Raw genomic sequence first — 21391 nt, forward strand, 5'->3', positions numbered from 1 at the left:
AAATTAGTTTTCCCATTGACTACCATCTATCCCTCAATCTTCTCTTCACACCCCCAACCCCAGTGACGCACATCTAAATCCTTTTTACTCAGACTAAAGTCGTGACACTACCCTTTTATGGGAATAAATCATGGGAATTCTAGTCATTCAGTGGTGAAGCATTCATATCATGTTGTCTTTTCTAGGAAATATTCTTAATTTTAGGTATTGAACTTTGGCAATTTAAGTCCCTTCAGCGACATAAAAGGAGTCAGTTTTTAAAAGACACTGATAGATGTCACGATAGTTTTGTTATTGTTGCTGTTTTTATACAATGGAGCTAGTTAATTGCCCTGCTGCATAGAATTAGGCATGCAGATAGAGCCTTACTCGTTTTACTAGCCCAATGGGAGGAAATTGGAGCAGGGGCCCCAGAGCTTTGCTTACTGAAAGGAAACTCTTCTCTTTCTTCAACTTCAAATGTGTTATCGGTTTCTATAGAGGAAGAAGAGTTTGTGTTTTCAGTTTTTAAATTCTGCACAAAACCAAGTTCGTGGCAAGGAAAACACCATTTCTGTTCATTTCAAACAAACATAACATTCATTTCAGAATAAACCAGGGCAGCATTTTTAGCATTTTCAGGATCTGCACAGCATCATGAGATAGAATGCATGATCTGTCCTCTGAACCTTTACAACTTTCCTAACTTACCTTTTTTCTATTATTTACTTTTTTTGTGTTGAGTGCTGTGGTGTCTCAAATGATGATGTCTACAAATAATTCAACTGCCAGTTTTCTAGGTCAAAGTAACAGCTCTTTCTTCCAAAATTTTCCTTTGTTTTGTTTCATTGGGAACTCTGTCTGTCTCATAAAAATATCTACATAAAACCAGACCTTTCCACTTCCAAGTTTACAAAATCTGTCTAAGAACCAAACTGTCCCGTTGAGAGACAGAGTGAACCCCCTGAGTTTCCTTTCTTTGATGACTCTCTTCTAGGCTGAGATTAGCTCAGTGTCATTATACCTTAGTAAAGAGGAGGTGGAAGACCTCCTCTTTACCAAGCAGAAAACAGAAGAATCTACATTTCAAATGTGCTTTGCCATATATTGTTAGAATCTCAAGTACTAGGGCAGAACAGTGATATGGGGAAAATCAATCAAAAAGGCAATATGAGACTAAGGGTCTAAAACCAGAATAGGCATCTCATGTGAAGAAAAGACCATGTGGGAGATGCGGGTCTATGTATGGCACCTGGCACTGAAAGCAGAAACTCACAGGATCCAAACCAAGTTAGAACAAAGCTGCTAAAATGTAGTCATGTTGCTCTATACATTGGAAGGAAACACTTTCAGGTGTGTCTGTAGCCCAGTTTTACCCTTTTCCATAGTTCACAAGGTGGTAGTGTCCCTTGCTCTAATCCAAAGAGTTGTTCAGAAGTATAAACAAACATACTTGTATGTTTCCCAATATACAAGGCACTATAGGGAGTGCCTTGTACATTGTACATTGTGCTTTATACATAAACTTCCAAAAAAAATGTAATTTATTTATTTATTTTAAGGATGGAAACTTCTAGAAATTATGGATCACATGCACAAATGATTTGCATCAATGATAGGACTATTGTGAACTCAAGTTCCATACTTTCTGAGGCCTCAGAATATGCCAAGAGGCCAGAAAAATGACCTCGGACTAGATGAAATCTTCATTCACCATTAATACTTTTTTCATCTCAACTCTGTGATTTGAAACGACAAAAGGAACTGACTGACTTAATGTACTATATGATCCTTTAGTACTTAAAACTAGAAATTTTTATTTGACTCTTGTGGGGAAATAGTCAAACTGGACAGCTTATTCCCAAAATAGGATATTAGCAATCAAAATATTCTTAAAGTCCTTTGAAAATCAGAACATCACAGATACATTAGAAAGTAGGCAATGCAAGCATAGAGATGGCTGTTAACAATGTTTTATTTCCTTTATACAAAAAAGTAGAAATGACAGAAAAAACACTCTTGACAGAAAACAATACCACCAACCTGGTCTCACTGAGACCCTGAGCCCAAATTACCCATGTTATTGGGAAAGGGAAGTTCAGACAACACTAGAGAACATTCATGCAAAGGCTGGCATACAAAATGGCATCAGAGGCTGGTGAAGGTCTTGTGGGTAGGTTGAGTGAATCCGATCTTTAAAAACATATGAAAGACATTAAAAAACATAAGCCAAATCATGCTTTTAAACAGCATCTCTTTAAAAACAAGTTATATATATACAAATAGCACCCCAAAATGTGTGTTATATAGTCTGCTACTATAAATTTAAGGCATCCTAATATTCTGCTGTTCTGCTGGTGAGGTTTTGTTCTCATGGTTCTATTTCCACAGAAGATGGTCTGGAAGGTTCCAAGGGTGCCCAAAGGGCAGCAAAGGGAGACAATAAAAAAGTGATTTACAGGAAGAGTTCTTTTGACTCTGGCTCAGCAATGTGCTTTATGCTGTAGGATTTCTTCATTTTTCTATTGATGTCATTATGCCTAAACAGAAGAGAAACCACAAGGCCAAAATTAGATAAAATTATGGTTAAGTTACAAGACAACGCCGCTCAACAGCTCGCCCCAAAATGGAAATTATCCTCACAAAAACCCACACGAAGAACACTTCATTCCAGTGGGCAAATTATTCCCTTTTCATATAAACCGCTCTTTAAACAATAAAAGCAACAGTCATGTAATAACACACACCAAGTGAACACTTTTTAATTCTACTCTGAAAGTGATTTCCAAATCATTCTGATTGGAATCCAGGCCCACTTCTATAGGCAACTGAATTTTCATTAGAGTCAAACTGGAAAAGAAATATGCATGGTTGGTCAGATAAAATTAGATATGTAGATTTTGTTTGGGGGCCATACCAGTGTCAGGGTTTACTCCCAGCTCTTTTCTCAGGGATCAATCCTTGTGCATTCAGGGGACAATATGGATGTCAGCGATTGAACCCGTCTGCCACATGCAAGGCAAGTACCCTACCTGCTGAACTATTGCTCTGGCCCAATATGGAGATTTTGTTGCCATAGATTCCCTTTTATATCTCATCAGTTGGGAGTCTTAGAAGTTTTAAAAAGAATGTCTTTTTGTTGGGCTGTAATTACTGTGTAAGAAGCATGTTAGAACCACAAGTAGGTAAATCTATGTATGAGAATAAAAAGAAACTAGGGAATAGAAGTGTTATCTCCCACTCACTACTTGATATTTAGGAAATATGTGGAGGGAAATATAAACTCAAGTCCTTAAACAGCTTTTTTAGGGCATTTCCTATGGGAGAAATGCAATTATTTTCACGAGATGTTAGTTGTACATTGGGTGTAAAACCTCCCAGAGAGAACCTACCTCTTAAGGTGAACAAGCCCACATATTAGTTAATTCCATCTTGTGCAGCATGACATAAATAAACTGTTTCTGGAAACAGTTCTCATTAGCATGAAAATATATTTAGATGAAGGAGAACCCTAAGACAGGTTTTATAGCTCTCAAATTATGTGTTTACAAAGACCCTATAGTCTAGTTTCAAAATAGAGATTAGCTAGTAAATGTTGGGATCATTAAATCACCGTATTTATATGGTGATTATAATTATAAAAGTTGTAATTCTTTTTTATCTATTTATCTAAATAGGACATGAATTTTTATACACAAAAGGAAAGAAAGTAAAAGAAAAATGACATATGGAATGAACTCAGAATAGGAGAAAAAGCAGAACCATAAGCCTAAAGTCAAAGAATTCAATACACCAATTTGTACTTCACTGATGTATGTACAAAAAAATGTCCTCTGAAAATGAGAGAGAGGACTGTGTGTATACTGTACATTAGAAGATTATTCAAATTTCTTTTGGAAATTTTGATTTGTACACTAGGACAAGAACTATAGCACAGTCAGTAGGGCGTTTGCCTTGCACGTGGCTAACCTGGGTTCGATTCCTCTGGCCCTCTCAGAGAGCCCGGCAAGCTACCAAGAGTATCCCGCCCACATAGCAGAGTCTGGCAAACTACCCATGGAGTGTTTGATATGCCAAAAACAGTAACAAGTCTGACAATGGAGTTGTTACTGGTGCCCGCTTGAGCAAATAAATCAATGAACAACTGGACGACAGTGCTACAGTGCTACTCTAGATTATCTGTTAAATTTCAGACAACTAGGTGACTCCCCCTCTCCCAGTGAGATAAATAAATATTTCTCCTAATGAGAGAAAGAAATACTGGAAATTTCTTTCCAAATGGCAGGAGCCAGGGTGCCTGTGAGTTCAGCTCAAGTGGGGTGGAAGTGATGGGACTAAGTAAACACACTGCAGATTAAGTGTAATACAAATGGTTCTCATACTATCCCCAGCAGTTTGATTCACTGATTTTGTTTGTTTGTTTTAAACTGGAAACCAGGGTTTTCTGATCTTAAAAACTCTATCGGTCTAGATAGAAGTCCTACAAATACTTACAATAAGAAAATTTCTCAACAAAAGTACTCCATCCATGGGAAACAATGTCTATTGGTCACAAAACCTTACCCAAAGATCCAGGCCTTCAATTCAACTTTAGTTCTTGTTCTTAAATATGAAAACATTGGGAATCAATAACCCTTTCATGAAAGTGCTGCTATAAAAGACAATTATTTAAAAGTTCAGAGAATTTGGAACATAAGTGAATGGATAGAATATATGAAGGTGAGAAGAACTTTAAGAAACCACAAAGATGATTGGTGATGAAATGTTGAATGTAATCAATTAATGTTAACAACTTTATGAAAATAAAATTGGGAATAAAAGAAACAACAAAGAAAAGAAAACTGATAAAATATTTGCCTGTGAAAATTTATTTCATAAGTAATTAATCTTTATACTATGTGATCTATAAGCACCTGTTAGAAACCAATAAGAAGACCATAATCTCAATAAAAATAAAATGAAGACATGTAGTACATGCATTGAGAAAAAACTAGGCAGAATATTCCAAGATCTGGACCTCAAAGGTGTCTTCAGTGATAACAATGCCACCAGTAAAGGTGACAGAATCAAAAATAAACAAGTGGTAATCAAATGGGACTACATCAAATTAAAGAGTTTCTGCATGGCAAAATAAACATGAGCTAACAACTAAAAGACATCTAACCAATTGGGAGAAAATATTTGTGGGCATCTGATACATCAGATAAAGGATTGATAAAAAGTACTCAAAAAGATCAGTGGTGAAAAAGCCAAAACCCCATCAAAAATGGGGAGAGGAAATGAACAAGGACTTCTGTAAGGAAGAGCAAGAGGTAGTCAACAGACACATGAAAAAATGCTTACTATAATTTATTATTAGAGAAATCCAAATTAAGACAACAGTGAGATACTATTTCACACCAGTGATAATGGCACGTATCAAAAATCCTAGGAATAATCTGTGTTGGCGTGAATGTGGTGAAAAAGGAACCCTCAGCCATTGTTGAGGAAGGTTGACTAGTTCAACCCCTATGAAAAACAGTATGGAGAGTTATCAGTAAACTTAAAATTGAGCTGCCCTACAATCCAGGAATTCCACTTTGGGGTATTTATCCCTTGGATAGAAAAACATTCACTTAAAAGGCCATATGCATACTACAATTCATTGCAGCACTAAGCTAAGATTTTTAACTAACCTAGATGTTCAGGAGTAGATAAGTAGATCATGAAGATGTGGTATATACACACAATGGAATACTATGCAGTAGTAAGGAATGATGAAATCATGCAATTTGTTGCAGCATGGATGGGACTGGAAGATATTATGTTAAATAATGTGAGCCAGAAGAAGGAAAAACATGGGATGATACCACTTATATGTGGTATTTAGAGTAACTGGATGTGGAAGTGCAATGGTTTAAAGGGGGTATGCCTAGATCACCCTTGGCCCCAGAGTTTCAGGCAGAAGAAGGAAAGAAGCAGAGTGAAGGGGAAGGAAAGAGAGATGAAAAGCAAGGGGGACAGGGGTCAAGGGGACTCAGATACACTGGTGTTGTTAAGGAATGATAGAGCTAAGTATCCAAAGCACAGAGTCAACAACACTGAAATTTCGGGACCCAAACTTTAATAACCAGAGTAAAAGTGCCTGTGAAAATGGCTGGCTGGAGCGGGGGTGGGGGTGGGGTAGGAAAGGGATCTAGAAACAGGTGGAGGGAAGTTGACACTGGTGGCAGGTTTGGTCATGGAACACTGTCAAAAACCCAACCTTCTAATCACAGTGCTTTAATAAAATGATATTTTGAAAATATAAAATGTACAGTACATAAATACAATAAAATAATATCATGTGACTATGTAAAAGAGTAAAGTTTTCTTTATACCACTACATGATGAATTCCTACATGTTAAATGGGAGCGGAAACTGCAAAATAAACCATATGCATAATATGACAGTTTTAATCTAAAAAGGAAAGATTAAAATATAATTTGTGATTTTCAGTAAAAAATTTAAGTAGGATTTGCATATATAATACCATAAAGGAATGAAGAGAAAATCAACCAAAATGTTATTGGAAATTAGTGCCTTTGTGAAGAGAAACTTAAAAAAAAAATCAACTGAATAGTGTGGAAGAGACAGTATAGCAGGTAGCTGCTTGCCTTGCAAGAGGCTTACCTGGATTCGATCCCTGTCCCTCAGACTCACTAGGGGTGATCCCTGTGTACAGAGAAAGGAGTAAACTCTGAGAACTTCGGAGAATGGGAAACCCTAAAAACAACATTAACAGACTAGAAGGAGTGGGAGGTAATGTTCAGTACTATCCTAGAAAGTGGAACTAAAATGCAAAAAGTTTTTGTGACAGAAACATTAGAAAATCTAAAAATTAGTTCACTGTGTCCAACATGACAATAACAGAATTTTTAGAAAAGCTGAAGAGAAATTGGAGAGTAGAATTTTTTTCAAACAAATTTTACAAAAACATTTCCCAGAATTGAAACATATAAAATTTCAGACAGAAAAAAAGTCTGCTGAGTACCAGATCCCAAGAACAAAAATGGAATCATAGCAAAGCATCAAGAAATCAAATAATTTGGGGGAAAATTTAAAAAGTCACAGAAGCTTCCAAGGGATTAGGAATTAGAATAGATCTTCCCAACAGACAAATTAGAAGCAAAGGGAAATTAAAAAGAATGTGTTCCTAATTCTAGAGAGAACATACTTTTTCACCTAAAATTATATACCCAGCCAAACATTCCTAATCTAGTAGGAAGGCAAATTGAAGACACTTTTAGATTGGCAAGGCTTCAAAAAATTTATCACCTCTTCACATCGTTTGGATAGTGCATGTGTTTGCCATGGGAAAAAAGTATTTAGGAAATTGGGTTCTACACAGGAGAAAATCAAAAGCAACTCCAAGAATAATCAGATGAGAAATACAGGGTGATAGCAGTGGGAAAAAGGAAAAAAGGATGTCTCAAGAACGAATGGAACTTGGCATTTTTTCTGAGTGCATTGAAAGCAGATTTCTGTCTCTCCAGCAGTTTTTAGATATGAATTGTGAGCCAAGACATGAAAAATATTATTTCCAGGGAAAATTTAAAATTATATAATAAAGTAAATGTAATCTAGTATGCCCCATGGAGACACTGTGATTAATATTTAGATAGCTACAATAGAAATAAACATTCCACACTGACTTTACCCCCCAAAACGAAAGAACTCTACCAACAGTAGGAAGAGGGAAAAGTGTGTGTGTTTGTGCACGTATGTGTATATGTGTGTTGGGTTAGGGGGGTAGTGTTGCATACTTTAAATAAAGTTACACAATTTTAACTCATTGTGAAGAATTAAGAATTTGAAGCTAATTGATTAGGTACAAATCTTTTCATCATAATTTATTACCACCAGAACTGTGTGATTTCGGAACAATTCATCATCTCTCTTTACCCGGTTTCTAATGTTCAAAATTTGACTAATTGAAGTATATACCACACTGGGTCATTGAGAGGGAGAAAACAGTTATTATGCATAAAATCCCTGTTCTATTTTTGGCACACCATAAGCACCATTAGCTATCACTTTTATCTTTGATACTGAGATACCAAAATACAGATATCCTAAGTTGAAAACTGGTGTGTGTGTGTGTGTGTGTGTGTGTGTGTGTGTGTGTTTGAGGGCATATTATTTTGAAAAACAGAATGTTTAGAGCTGGATATATAGTACAGGGTAGTAAGGACTTTACACTGCCATGGTTGACCCCCGTTCAATTCTGGCACTTCATATGGACCTCCATCACTGCTGGAAGTGATCCCTGAGCACATACCTTCCTGGCTCCCTCCCCATCCCAAATACAGAATGTTAGCAAAGACATCTGAAAGAAAAGCAAATGGCTGATTCAGAAGGGAGAGGAATAAGAGAATGGGAGAGGTTGGACAAGGGGAGAGATTTTATTAGGATGTTGGAATTATTATGAGTCCCCAGGGCATTTTATTCCTGAATTAAATTAAAAAATTTAAAATCATTAAAATGAAGGCTTATATTATAGTCTAATTACATCATTAAGACTTTGATAGAATATTTCTGCCTTTATAGAAAGGGTGTTGTGGTCAAAAAGCCTAAAAAAGAACACTTTCTGGAACACCAAACCCAGTATGATTAGAGCTGAATCCACACAGAGCAAAATGTTAATTTGAGGCATTTATCTGACAAGTATCAGGATAATCCAAGCCTGCCTCCATGAACCCTTCAATTACCTTGTCCCAAATCACCAGAATTCAAAGGAACCAATGTGTCTGGGTAATTCTGGCAGGAATTATTCAGATAATTTCCCATCCCTTGATTTCACTTTTGGATAGGAACTTACATTCTGAGTGACCAAAATTGGACTGGAGAAAGGTTTAAATTTAAAATCAGTTTTGCAAGAACTGTAACTTGCTGACTCCATATCTAGGCACAGATTCCTGGTCTCCAGAGGACATGGTGATCAGATAACCGATGACTAGGAGGATTAGTCCAGGCCTAATCCTCCTAGTGTGCATGTGCTCCATTTCCACTGACAGACCAACACGGAGACTTGGCTGCATCTGTGATCTCTTTCACAGCTTTATTAAGAACATGTCCATAAATCTCACTTACTAAAACATGGGACTTGGGGTCAAAGTATTAAAACATAAAAGTCCCCAACAAATGCACTGGTGGTAGGTGGGTGGGTGGATGGGTCTGTGATCAGAGACTTAGGTATGTTCAAATAATTTACTCTTTGTGTGAGATGACAGGCTCCATCCCTTGTTTATTATTTTATCTTTATCTTTTCCCCTCATCTTTCCTCTTTTTGTTCTTTCTCTATTCAAATCCAGACCAGGTGCTAGCTGGGGTATAAATGAGAATCTGAGAGGCCATGAAGGGCCACCACTGGTAGCATCTCTAGGGCTCTCACCTTACTCCAATTGCATCCTTTACAAATTCTTTTTGGTGCAATTTGTGCTGGCACATTGTATGCCTAAAACAACCACTTTATGAACAACTCTGTAAATCACAGTGCTTTTATTAATATATTTTAACAATTCTCTCTGGATTAGGAAGCCCCTGAATAAATGGACCAAGCACAACAAAGTAGCTAAGAGTTGAAAGACATTGTTGAATGGGGGTACACTGGAAATCCTACCGATGTGACCTTCAAGAAGGTAGACATTGGCACTGTCCCCACACAACATGGGGAAGAAAATCTAAGCAACTGGGTTGAGTAGCCTGGCTGAAGTCACTGAGTTGGGTTGACTGCATCTCTAACTCATTTCTGGAAATCTCCAGTCCATCGTTGTCCATCATTGAGTCTTTTGAAGACTCATCTTAGGAAGTTTATTGAAGATCCTGCTCCTTAAAGGCAACTTAGAAGCAAAGAGCCTGTGACGTTGTGACTAACCGAATATGTACCCCCTATTCCAAACTGAATCCTGTTGGAGTGAGTCCAGGAAGGTGTAGGTGGAGATTGAGATGTTAGTTTTCTGGCTACCAGAAACCAAGGCAAGAAAATGCAGTGTGGATTTCAAGGGGTTGACTTAGGTTCTATGGCATTGCATCTTTTCAACATTGTTTCTGGCTATGCAGGGGGTCACATATTCATTTCCTGCCCCTCTGTGGTCCAGTTCTAATAGAGAACATGGGTCTGAGTTGTATTACCTTCTCCTAGTCTCAATCCACCCAACTTTATTACAAAACTCTTTTTCTGTCTTTCTGTGGAAGGACAGGTTTTAGCCTTTCCCCAGAAAGTGGAGGACCTTTGGGGGAAAGAAACCCCCTCGTCAATCACCTTGGAATATCAGATAGCTTTTACGAAAAGTATAGTACATTGTGCTTAGACACAGGATCTGACTTTTATAAACAATTCCCTGCAGTGTGGGGATTTCTCAATATATGATTCTATTCTGCCACCACCAAAGACACTGCAAAACTGGATAATTTCCATGGTAGGATATTAACTGTGGGGTATTATTTGGAGAAATGATGCATAATGGAGGTGTCCTCCCTTTTGCTTCAGTGTGAAGCAGGATTTCTCTTAGAAATTATTTGGAACCCACAGAAATCAGAGGCGCATGTGGTAGAGAGAGGACTTGGCAGGGACCAGAGAAGCCCTGGGAAAGAACACAGGAAGGGTGGAGTCAGAGAGGCTCCAGGGATTTCAGGAGTACAGGGCAGTGCCCCAGGTGCCTGGGATCAACTCCTGCTGGTTGAATATGTGGTTTGTAGCTAGAATATCAGAAATGAAGAGATAAGACTAAACTCTGTGGCCCTTAGGGAGACATGTGCATATCCATAGTGAAACCAAATACACTTTTGTTAAAGCACTTTGATCATCCTATCTGAGCTGACACCAGCAGGACTCAGGAGGCACCGGATCTTTTCAATCCACACACCCATAGCCAGTGAAGTGGCACTCCTAGAACTGCATCATGATGTAATAATGATACCCCAAGACTCCTTAAAAATAAGATGAGTGAAGTACGCAGCTAAGGTGCGAGAGTCAAACCCTTCTGATTCTAGGAAGATATGGCTGTCCTGGTGACTCCAGAGAAAAGACAGAATGATTCAGCGACAGGTGAGGGAAAGGGTCTGCTCAGTAGGGAGAGTCCCCTTTAGCATGAAGCCCACAGTTTCCTTCTGATAATGGAGAAATTATCCACTAGGGTTTAGCACACATCATTCTTGGGAAAGAGATCACTCAGGGTCTCAATCCTACTTTCCCATGCTCACTTCTCATTTTTTTTTTCTGTGTGGTATCCTGACAATAAGGACAAAAGTGTATGTGCTTGAGTGGGGGTGGTGTGCCTCGATCTTTCATTGGGCCTAAAGATGAACATCACCCCTCACATCATCTTGAGTCAAACATACTCCCTCTCTTTGAAGTGGCTGTTGATGAACCTTGAAATCTGTACAAAACATGAGACTAGCTCTTGGCTCTGGATGTAAAATCCCAGTGTGGTAAATGCCTTGGCAGTAAAACCCACACTAATGATGTTTATTGTTAATGTCTTTTTTTCTTTTTTACTCTGAACCTGGCAGAATTCAACCCCTAGGCTGGCAATGCTGGGGAGCAATCAAGCCATACTTAGCAGTACTGGGGGTCTGAGTACCAGGGCCACTCAATGAGTTATGTTATGTCAAGGATCAAACTCAGGGCCTTGTACATGCTGGTGTCTTTTAAAGGAATCTCTCATATTGATACGTAGGATTCGGGGTTTCCTATTGCTAAGCATACAGCAGCACTGTGGGTCTAGGGGTTAATGACCTCTGTTTATCAGTGAGTGAAATCAATGCTCACTTGATGTCTCGCAGATTTCAGACAGACTTAAACTTTGGGAAATAAATGTCTTATTGGCATTTTAAAACAAGTAATTGCAAACATTCCCTGGGAGCTGTAATAACTCAAAACTGAACTTGTCCTTTATAAGAAAAAGTAAAGAATAAATCTGCTTGTTATAAACAAAGTCATCCTCGGCTGTTGAAATGCACTGGGAAAGCTGTTCAAAGAAATGAAGTCGAATCTAATTTTAAAGGGCATTGAAAAGAAATTTAGCTTCTTTGCTATCAAGCTGTGACCAATTTAGAGAAATAAATAGCAAACAGAACTCCCTCAAAGAGCTGACATTCTTAACATGTATTTATTGCCCCTATTTTTCTTCTACCAGGAAAAATAAAAATTTCTTAGAAACTCCACTGTGATTCCAGTGTTTTTCTAGAGTGGGTGTCTATTGCCCTGACTCTGTCTCCAAGGCAGTGCAGGTCTGACCATGCAGGGGTAGAATGTTGGGGCCACTTCCAAATCAATGACTGCCATTGGGTTCCAATTTTAGGTAAGTGACCCCAAGCCATTACTACAATCTGAAAGGAGCCCTCTGACCTCCAAGCCAATTCTAAGGCTAAGACTAAAAGCAGTGTGATGAAGGAACACTTGGATTCCTTCCTTTCAGTGGAATCACAGAGGATAATGAAGCAGGAGTTAAAATCAATTTTATTTTGTTCCATGCCCAAATTTTCAATACTGGTTTCGGTTCCTTTATCAACACCGGTATACAATGACTGTTGGTGTATAAATATTCTTATTATAAATAATGACTTTGCCTAGTGGTCTGTGAAATATTTCTCCTGCTTCCAATGGTCTTCAGGTATATAAAGGTTGATCTTGGGGCTGAGGAGATGGTACAGAGATTAAGGCACATGTCTTACACACACTGACTCCAGTTCAATCCCCAGCACCAAATAGTCCCATGAACATTGCCAAGTGTGACCCTGGAGTAAAGCAGGAAAGGCCCAGAGAAACATTGGCACCAAGTAGCACCTCACCTTCAAGACCTCACATTGTACAATTGGCCTAGTTGGTCATAAATAACCAGAGTGGGGCCAGATCTCTTGAGTGCCATGTGAGAAACCTGCTCCTTCCGTCCCCCTCCCCCCCAAAAACCCAATATATAAACAGATGGATCTAAGGCTCCTCTTTAGTATGAATCAATAAGAACTTTCACTATTTCACCAGACTAAACTATGAAACAGAATAAATTATGATAAAGCAGAGTCTCTTGCCCGCACGCCTGGCTGTCTTCCCCGGGGCCCCTCGGAGGGGATGGGCTCCAGCTTCCCTCCCCACCCCGAGCAGAGCTCCCGGTGGCCGAAGACCACCGGAACCTAGCTACAGCCATGCTGGAGGCTCCTCTCTACATGTTCGGACAGGCCTCATGCATGAAGGTACCAGCAGAGGAACCCAGGTTCTGTGTAATCCCATCAACGCCCAACATCCAGAGAGAGACTTAAAAGCAAGCTCTCAGAAGCAAAGTGGCTGCGCAATATCTTTAGCCTACTTCTCCCTCTGGGAGAAACTGACAATCTTCTGAGAGTTTCCTGCCCCCATGGGACAGCCTTGCAAGCTTCCCATGGTGTATTCATATGCTAAATCCAGTAACAAGCTGGATCTCATTCCCCTGACCCTGAAGAGCCCCCAGTGCAACATCGTTGGGAGGACCGAGTCGAGTCGAGATAGACTTTTAAGATCTCAGGGAAAGGACGTATTAAGATGTTACTGAACCCACCCGAGAAATCGGTGGTTAACGGGATATTGTGATTGATTGATTGTGAAAGCTTATTGATAAGGCCTGGAGGGAAGTGGTCAGGCGCTATATGGGATATTTTTGTTGTTTCTGCTTACTACTAAAGTTAACCCTGGCAGCCAACCTCCACTACCCAACTGCCGCCATGCTTTAGGCCACTTTCCACATGCTTGGGCCGAGCCTCACTCATGAGTGAACATATTCCTGGACTCTATGACACATCATAAGACACTCCCTACCAATTTTCCATAAAATCATAGAGGTATATATATACATATGTATATATATAGCTTGCAAGCTACCGAGAGTATCCTGCCCACACGGTAGAGCCTGGCAACACCCCGTGGCGTATTCGATATGCCAAAAGCAGTAACAATAACAGGTCTCATTCCATTGGCCCTTAAAGAGCTTCCAATTGTTGGGAAAGATGAGTGAGGAGAGGCTGCTAAATAGGCTGCTAAAATCTCAGGGCTGGGACAAATGGAGACGTTACTGGTGCCCACTTGAGTAAATCGAAGAACAACGGCATGACAGTGATACAGTGATAGTGATACTAAAGTTAATTAATCTGATGGATTCAAACAGCCTCTTGAACTGAAGCAAAATGCCAAGGGATATGGCTCACATACCTTGCATATGTGAGGCCCCAGGTTTAATCCCCAGCATGGCAAAAACAAGCAAACCAAACAACCAGGTAATAAACTGAGTGTCAAAGAGTTAACTGAGCATCAGATATTCGAGTGGCCCCACCACATTTTGTTCGCTGGTCTTTATAATCCTATTATGATCAGTTGTTCGGCTTTGTTCCCTTTCTGGCAAAACAACACCATGAAATCTTTCTAGCAAGAGAATCTACTGGAATACAGACTAAGTGGTGTCACATATTGCAGGAATTGGGTGTGTTTTTCTTCCCTTTATCTAAAAGCTGGCCAAGTCTTTGAACCTCCTGCTTCATGAAACTAATGGTGACTCCTGTTTAAGGGGGGAAAAACCCAGAATTTTCCAGTCATCAGAAGACAGGTAGCCTATGGTGAGTACCTAGGAGGGAATTGGAGGAGGGAGTCAAAATGGAGAAACAAAAGGGGGCCAATACCTTGGGACAAGGATATGGGTCTTTTTAACTGTTTCCTTTTCACCCAGAGCACTGGGATCTCAGTGCTTGGTCAGTTTGTTGCCTGTGTGATAAGAGCAGCGTAGAGTAGGGACCAGAGTTTGTCCCAGGCACAACACTAATGACCAGCAGATATGACACCAGAATTTATGAGATCCCTAAAAGGACTCTGGTTTACTTTGCCTCAACGCCCCCCAAATGACCTGGAGATTAAGGTCTCTAATTACCGAGAGGACTCTCCTGCCCCCACACCAGGCTGTCTTCATTGAGGCCCCCTTGGAGGGGGCAGGTTGAGTTTCTCTTCCTGCCCCAAGCAGAGCCCCAGCAGCTGAAAACTTCCAGAACCCAGCCACGGCCATGCTCAAGGCCACTCCACACACTCGGATGAGCCTCATGCATGAAGGAACCAACAGAGGAACCCAGATATGCAGGATCCGTGGCTGAGATCTCCAAGCCTGCTTGGATCTGGACTGGCCCTCCTCCACCCAGATCCCCAGTTTTCCAGTAGCTTGGCAGTCACACCCACAAACTGCCCCAGGTGCCATGTAATCTCATAAATGGCCAAGATCCAGAGACTATAAAACAAAGCTCCCAGAAAAGAGCGATGCAGAATCCCCTGAGGCAGATCCTGGCAAGCTACCCATGGTGTATTCAATATGCCAAAAACAATAATGGGCCTCATTGCACTGACCCTGAATGCAACAGGGATGAATGGAGGCGTTACTGGTGCCCGCTTCAGCAAATTGAACAATGGGATGTCAGTGATACAGTGATAGAGTGAATTACAGAGAGGGGAAAAAAGGATCATGGATTCCATGCACCTGAACATCCTGACCAAACTCAAACCTGTGGACATGTATGTGTGTGTGTGTGTGTGTGTGTGTGTGTGTGTGTGTGTGTGTGTGTATTTTTTCCTATAAGCATATACACAAACCTGCAAACTTGCTGCAGGGATTCTGCCCTCTTTTCAGAAACAGCCACCACCAAAATGCACTCATTACCACCACCAACACAGTCACCACCAGGGCTTCCTTGGAAATCAACTATCTTTATGCAAACAAACAAAAAGCCCCTTATGTCCAGAGGCAATTGTCAACTCCCTGGATTATTGAAGGCAAGTCAGGAGGTGGTATATTGCCCATTTGGGGAAACACTGATTTCAAGGATGAAAACAGTAAACTGAAATGGTCTCTTTCACATGGGTTTGGGGGAGTCTCTCTTCTAAAATAAACCAGCCAAGGAGTGCTGACCGCATTAGCTCCCCCTGGCTGCTCCTTTTAATCTTGATATCCTGTTGTTTGCAGGGATTAGGCTGCAGTAAGATCATGTTGATGGAGGGCCTGGAGCCTTAGAGATGACTCTGTTCCCACACACATTCCCTGCTCCCTAGCACTGGGATGAGGAAGCCCCTGGTTTTGCTGGGGGAACACTTGAAACTGGCTGCCACCATGGTTCAGAAGGAATGATCAGAAGGAAACAGTTTCAGACAGGCAGGCCCTCGCTTTCCCCTAGGGCAGCAGAGTGGTGACGAAAGGATCTTTCAGTCTATAATCAGTGAGGAACTAAAACCTCAGCTCTGCTTCAAAGTTCTGATTCTGATCAGAGGCTGACTCACCACAACCTCTGACCGGAAATTTAATTTCTGTTCTTATCCAGCTCCTGGACTTCATGAAAACAAAGTCTGAAAGTTGAAGTCCACTGGGAGCTCCGACACATCTGTGAGTTCAGAGACCCCTGCCCTGGGAGGAAGTGTTCCCTCAAGAGCATTGGTTTTCTTCCTGAGGCCCTGAGACCAGCATATCTGCTGCTGGCTCAGGGAGGAGGAGCCTTTTCCTCCTTCCTTGGTGTCAAGTCCTACGAGAGGACCTCCAGAACCACATTTTAGGGTATCATGCAGTGAAATGAGGAGGCAGAGGATGAGGTGATTCCTAGAGCCACGTACCGTGCATAGTTACGCAGATGTTCTTCAGTCAGCGGGTTAGAGGGGAGGTTGAGACAGCTGCTGTACATCGCCTAGAGAGGTGCAATTGAGAATCACTGAAAACATGCAACCAGCTCAGCACATGCACAAATCTCCATGTAATAGGCTGCATGCTGCCGAAGACAGATTAGAACCAGAATAGAAGCTTCGGGTGCATTTCAAGAAGCCTGGGTAAGTGTGTGTGCGGACCATTCTTTGACTCACTGGGAGCAAGAGAAGCCAGCAGGTGACCTGGAGATGTTTGATTTGAGCAATGTGAGTGAGGACCTATTTAACCCATTTGACCCTATTACAGGCTCTGGGGATTAGGATGCAAGTGTGGTTTTCTGAAGCAGACATATGCTGAAGTCCTTTAGAATTGAAGACAATTCGAAGCAACCATCCATGCATAGTTAAAGCTGGTGTTAAATGAATTAGAGATATTAATGACAGCCTGAGTTTGATACTGCAGGAAGAATTTGGGCAGTATTGATAATAGGGTAATAGGATTTTTACCTCAGAGCAAATAATAGCAATAATTAAACCAGTCCGTGGCTCCTGAGAGAGGGAGATGGGAAGTTCTCTATTCCTCTAAGAGTTCTGCATTTGGGCAGCTATACTGTGTTTCTTTTTCTTTTCTTTATGGCAAGATATGCACAGAGCATACAGGAAATATTGCCTCAGAATATGTTTGTGTCTCTTACTCATTGGATGTAAACCACAGATTACAGTGTGTAGCTTTCCAATAAATGCGATTATAAAATGCAGTTTATGGCACACACTGCCATCCCCTGGGTCCTGGCAGGCATGTTAGACAGATATTGCTTCCTGACCAGCTCCAAGGGGCTGGCATCGTAAAATGCCAATGCAAGAGGGGCCCTTGGGGTATTCATTTCAAAGGTCAAATCCAAGTTTAACAGTTAAGTTTTGGGGAATAGCATTTCTATTTATGCACTCTTTAATTGGGCTTGAGAATAAACTATCCAGTCACATGCAGAAAGCTGCCTCTTCCGGAAACAGAATCCGTGCCAATGAAGAGCCTGATTCCACATGGACTGGTGGTCAAGTTGAGCAGAAATGCCTCCCGTCTAACTAAAGACTTAAAATAAAATACTCTGGGATCAAACTCTGTACGGTGATTTCTGAACCTGAGTTTAACCTCTTGAAATTTATTTTATCTTTCTGGGGGTTATTTTCCTCAAAGTCAGAGCAAAGGGTGTGCAATCTAACAGGACAGATCAACAGGGAAACTCATGAATTTGACTTTTCAGGCACCCCAGGGGGCCTTCTGTAGTCTCACTCAAGGTGGTGCAGAGGGACCAACCTTTGGTAGTATTAAGAACAAAACCACTCACTCAGAGGCCAAGGGATATCTCTGAAGAGCACTTACCGCCTTACTCTTTCCTTTGCCAGCCAAGCTCACGGGCTGCCCCTTGGCATCGGTGGCTGCCTTCCTTCCCAGGGAGGTTAAAGGCAGGGTGCAGGTCTTCAGCTGGCTGGCCGCCTGATAGTTGTTATTATTATTCTGGTTGCCACTCAGTGTCTCCATGATGGACCGGAAGGTTCCAAATGGCCTTTTTAGCTGATCCCCTGCCTCACTTCCTGCGGAGGCCCGTGGAGGGGCCCTGCTCTTCTCTCTTTCCTTTTCCCCGCTGAGTTCCAGGTTGCTTTGCTCCATCTGTACCACGGGCTCTTCAAAAGTCACCCTGAGTTTCAGGTTCTGAGATGTCCGCCTCTTGGAAGATGGAGACTTGAGGGCACTCTTGGGACTGGTGGCCACCTTCTGGGCAGCAGAGCTGTCCGGGCTGGGCTGAGAGGGCTCTCCTGGGGACAAGCTAGGGGGCGGATTTCCCAAGCCTGGGCACTGGAATTCTGAGTCTGGCTCACTGCTCTCAGAGGTGGGAGAGGGACTGTGGCCATCCAGGGACTTGGAGGCCTTCATCCCAAAAGGGAATCTACGTGTGGAGGCCAGGGTGTGTTTCTTTATCATCAGGTGCAGGCTTTCTGTGTTTTCTGCACTCTCGCCACCTTCCACAATGGGCTGCGGCCGGGGCCTGTCTGCCCTGCGCACTGGGGTGCCCTTGGGCTCCTCGGAATGGTTGGAATCTGTGTCAGACTCACTCAGGGACCTCTGCATCAGCTGCCTTAGCCTGGCTAACTTCAGCTCCCTCTTCTCTGGGGGTATCCTTTTAGCATTTCGAGAGGAGGCCTGAGAGTCTTGGAATTCCAAGGACAGTTTTTCCTGGGTGCAGACAGTCTCTGAGATATCTTTCCCCAGTAGCTGTCTTAAGATTTTATCTGAATCTTCATCTTTCACTTTGATCCTCATTCGACTGGACACTGCCAGGCTCCCAAGCATCTGAATTCCCTCTTGAATTCCTGGTTTGCTTTTGGCTATAGATTCATCCTCTGCATCTGGGGATTTCCACTGGGACTTTCTGGACACTGGAGAGGATGGTGAACTACAAGAAAGGATGAAGGACATAGCAGATATTTCCTATTGGTTTAAACCACCTACTTACACTTCACCTTATATCCTTGATGCCTCTAAGCATGTACTGATCAATAAGATCAGGATAAGAAGTGTTCCTTAAGATCTTTTAGATGCCATCTGCAAATACTGCACCTTGTAATCAATACAAAAATAAAACATGACTCTTATTTTATGCTAAGATTAGTATGACAAATATTTTTACACTTTCTCTTACTTTGGAAGCATGAATATAGCAACTATTTTTTTTCAGAAACAGTATATGTTGTCAACTAATCTCATCTTCCATGACCTGTGAACTTACACATATTATTTCCCTCTTATTTTCTTTTCTGGATTGGGAGAACATCTGACTGTGCTCAGGGCTTCCTCCAGGCTCTGTGCTCAGGGATCATGCTTGGCAGGGCTTTGGGGGGGCCCATCTGTGGGCTTGGGACTGCTCCCATATCAGCCACATACAAAGCAAATACCTTCACTGCCTTCATTTCTCTTTCATAGATAAAAAAGTAAAAAGCTCAGAAAGAGTGAGGGACAATTTTTTTCTAGTGAAGGAACAAAGAGAAGCTGACCTGCAAAAAAAAAAAATGCAGCTCTCCTGACCCTATGCCCAGAGTCCATCTCTGTGAGCACTCCTGTGTGGTAGTTTTTGTAAAGAAAGACAATTTTTCCTCAAAAACTATCTCTGGGGCTGGAGAGATAGTATAGTGGGAAGGATCCTTGCCTTATATGCAGCCGACCTGAGTTTAGTTCTTGGCATCCCATGTGGTCCACTAAGCATCATCAGGAGTCATTCCTGAATGCAGAGCCAGGAGTAACAACTGATGATCATTGGTGTGGCCCCCAAATTAAAAAAAATTCGTTTTGTCTGTAAGGAAACTGTTTTCTTTGTCACAGCCTTAGAAGTCATTAAACAGAACTCTAAGCCTCAAAGATTTAAGGTTCTTAAGAACTCTAACCACCTACAGAATGGTCGGACAACTTCGTCAAGACCCTGAATGAATGGTTTGATGCTCTTCATGTTCCTGGAGCAAGCAGATGCCATTGGGCTATACTAGCATACAAGAGGGATGAATGGAGACATTACTGGTGCCCACTCCAGCAAATCAATGAGCAATGGGATGACAAGTGATACAAGTGAAGAACTCTAACCATCAGTGTTCGTTACCTGGGAGAAGAAAGGACGGACTTTCCCTCTGATTTCTGGGCTTCAAGAAGTTGTTGGAGCTGGTTCTGCAGTGTGACCCGTTCCACTGTCTGTCTGAGAGAAACAAAACCAAAGAGGTCTCTGAAAATTAGTAATCTACATTTTTTCCCATAATAATTTGGTAGTAAGTTACAATAAAGTCGAAAGCCTTACAAATGTGCAGTGTTTTCATGATTACATTTCAGAAATTGTCCTAAATGTCCAACTATGAGTAACCTAAAAACTCATCAAGAAGACTGTGTACATTTGTAATTTTTTATGTAATGGAAGCTATTAAAATTTTAATATATTTGAATATCTATGGAGTTAAAAAACTATCCTATCTTTATATATTCATTATATATACATACATACATATATATGTATATATATATATATATATATATATACCCAATGTAACATATAGGTAAAGCGAAATTTCCTTTCATTGGGTTAAAAAGGAAATTACAAAGTACTATGTATAGCACAATCTCATTTAAAAAAACCTATCTCTATTTGGCCCTATAAAGTAATATATGCACATATATGTGCATGTGCATACAAATAGAACTTATATAATATTAAGTAATCCAGAAGGATATCACTTGTATCACTTGTCTTCCCATTGATCTTCGATTTGCTTGAGCGGGTGCCAGTAACATCTCCATTCACCCCCTTCATGTACAATTGTAGCCCAATGCTATCTTCTCCCTCCAGGAACATGAAGAAAAACCATTCGTTCAGGGTTTTGACGAAGAGGTCAGGCCATCTCATAGGTAGGCGGCCACACAGTCTTTTGACATCCTGTGGAATCCAGTCAGTAACAGCTCAAGTCCAATGGTCATCTCTAAATCCCATTACATGTGTCCAGCCGATCAGATTTTTGACGCTTTGGCAAACAAGACAGCGTCCCTGATTCTTGATCATCAATGGAAGTCAGAACTCCAGATTCCTTCTCTCACTTGAGTGAAATGTGATACTCCAAGCATAGCTCTTTCGATTCCTCTTTGGGAGACCCGAATAGCGTTCTTGTCCTGTTTTCATAGGGCCCAGGTCTCTGCGGCGTATGTTAATGCAGGAAGAATGGTGGAATTT

General features: G+C 41.1%; 1 protein-coding gene across 4 annotated transcripts in view; it reads right to left on the reverse strand.

Moving 5' to 3' along the window:
- Positions 1–1947: 1947 nt before the first annotated feature.
- The window catches only part of SNCAIP (synuclein alpha interacting protein), a 177898-nt gene continuing 158454 nt past the window's right edge, over positions 1948–21391 (reverse strand). For 3 of the 4 annotated variants that reach the window (XM_055143330.1, XM_055143331.1, XM_055143329.1), the window contains exons 9-12: positions 20279–20371; positions 18013–19084; positions 16605–16675; positions 1948–2519 (exon numbers count right to left, since the gene is read on the reverse strand). In XM_055143330.1, the coding sequence (XP_054999305.1) occupies positions 2435–2519; positions 16605–16675; positions 18013–19084; positions 20279–20371 (1321 nt within the window). In that variant the 3' untranslated portion in view covers positions 1948–2434. The remainder of the gene's footprint in view (positions 2520–16604; positions 16676–18012; positions 19085–20278; positions 20372–21391) is intronic. The other variant, XM_055143332.1, reaches the window with a different exon arrangement.

The sequence above is a fragment of the Sorex araneus genome, chromosome 6 (assembly GCF_027595985.1).
Source record: "Sorex araneus isolate mSorAra2 chromosome 6, mSorAra2.pri, whole genome shotgun sequence".
In the NCBI taxonomy this organism is placed as follows: Eukaryota; Metazoa; Chordata; class Mammalia; order Eulipotyphla; family Soricidae; genus Sorex; species Sorex araneus.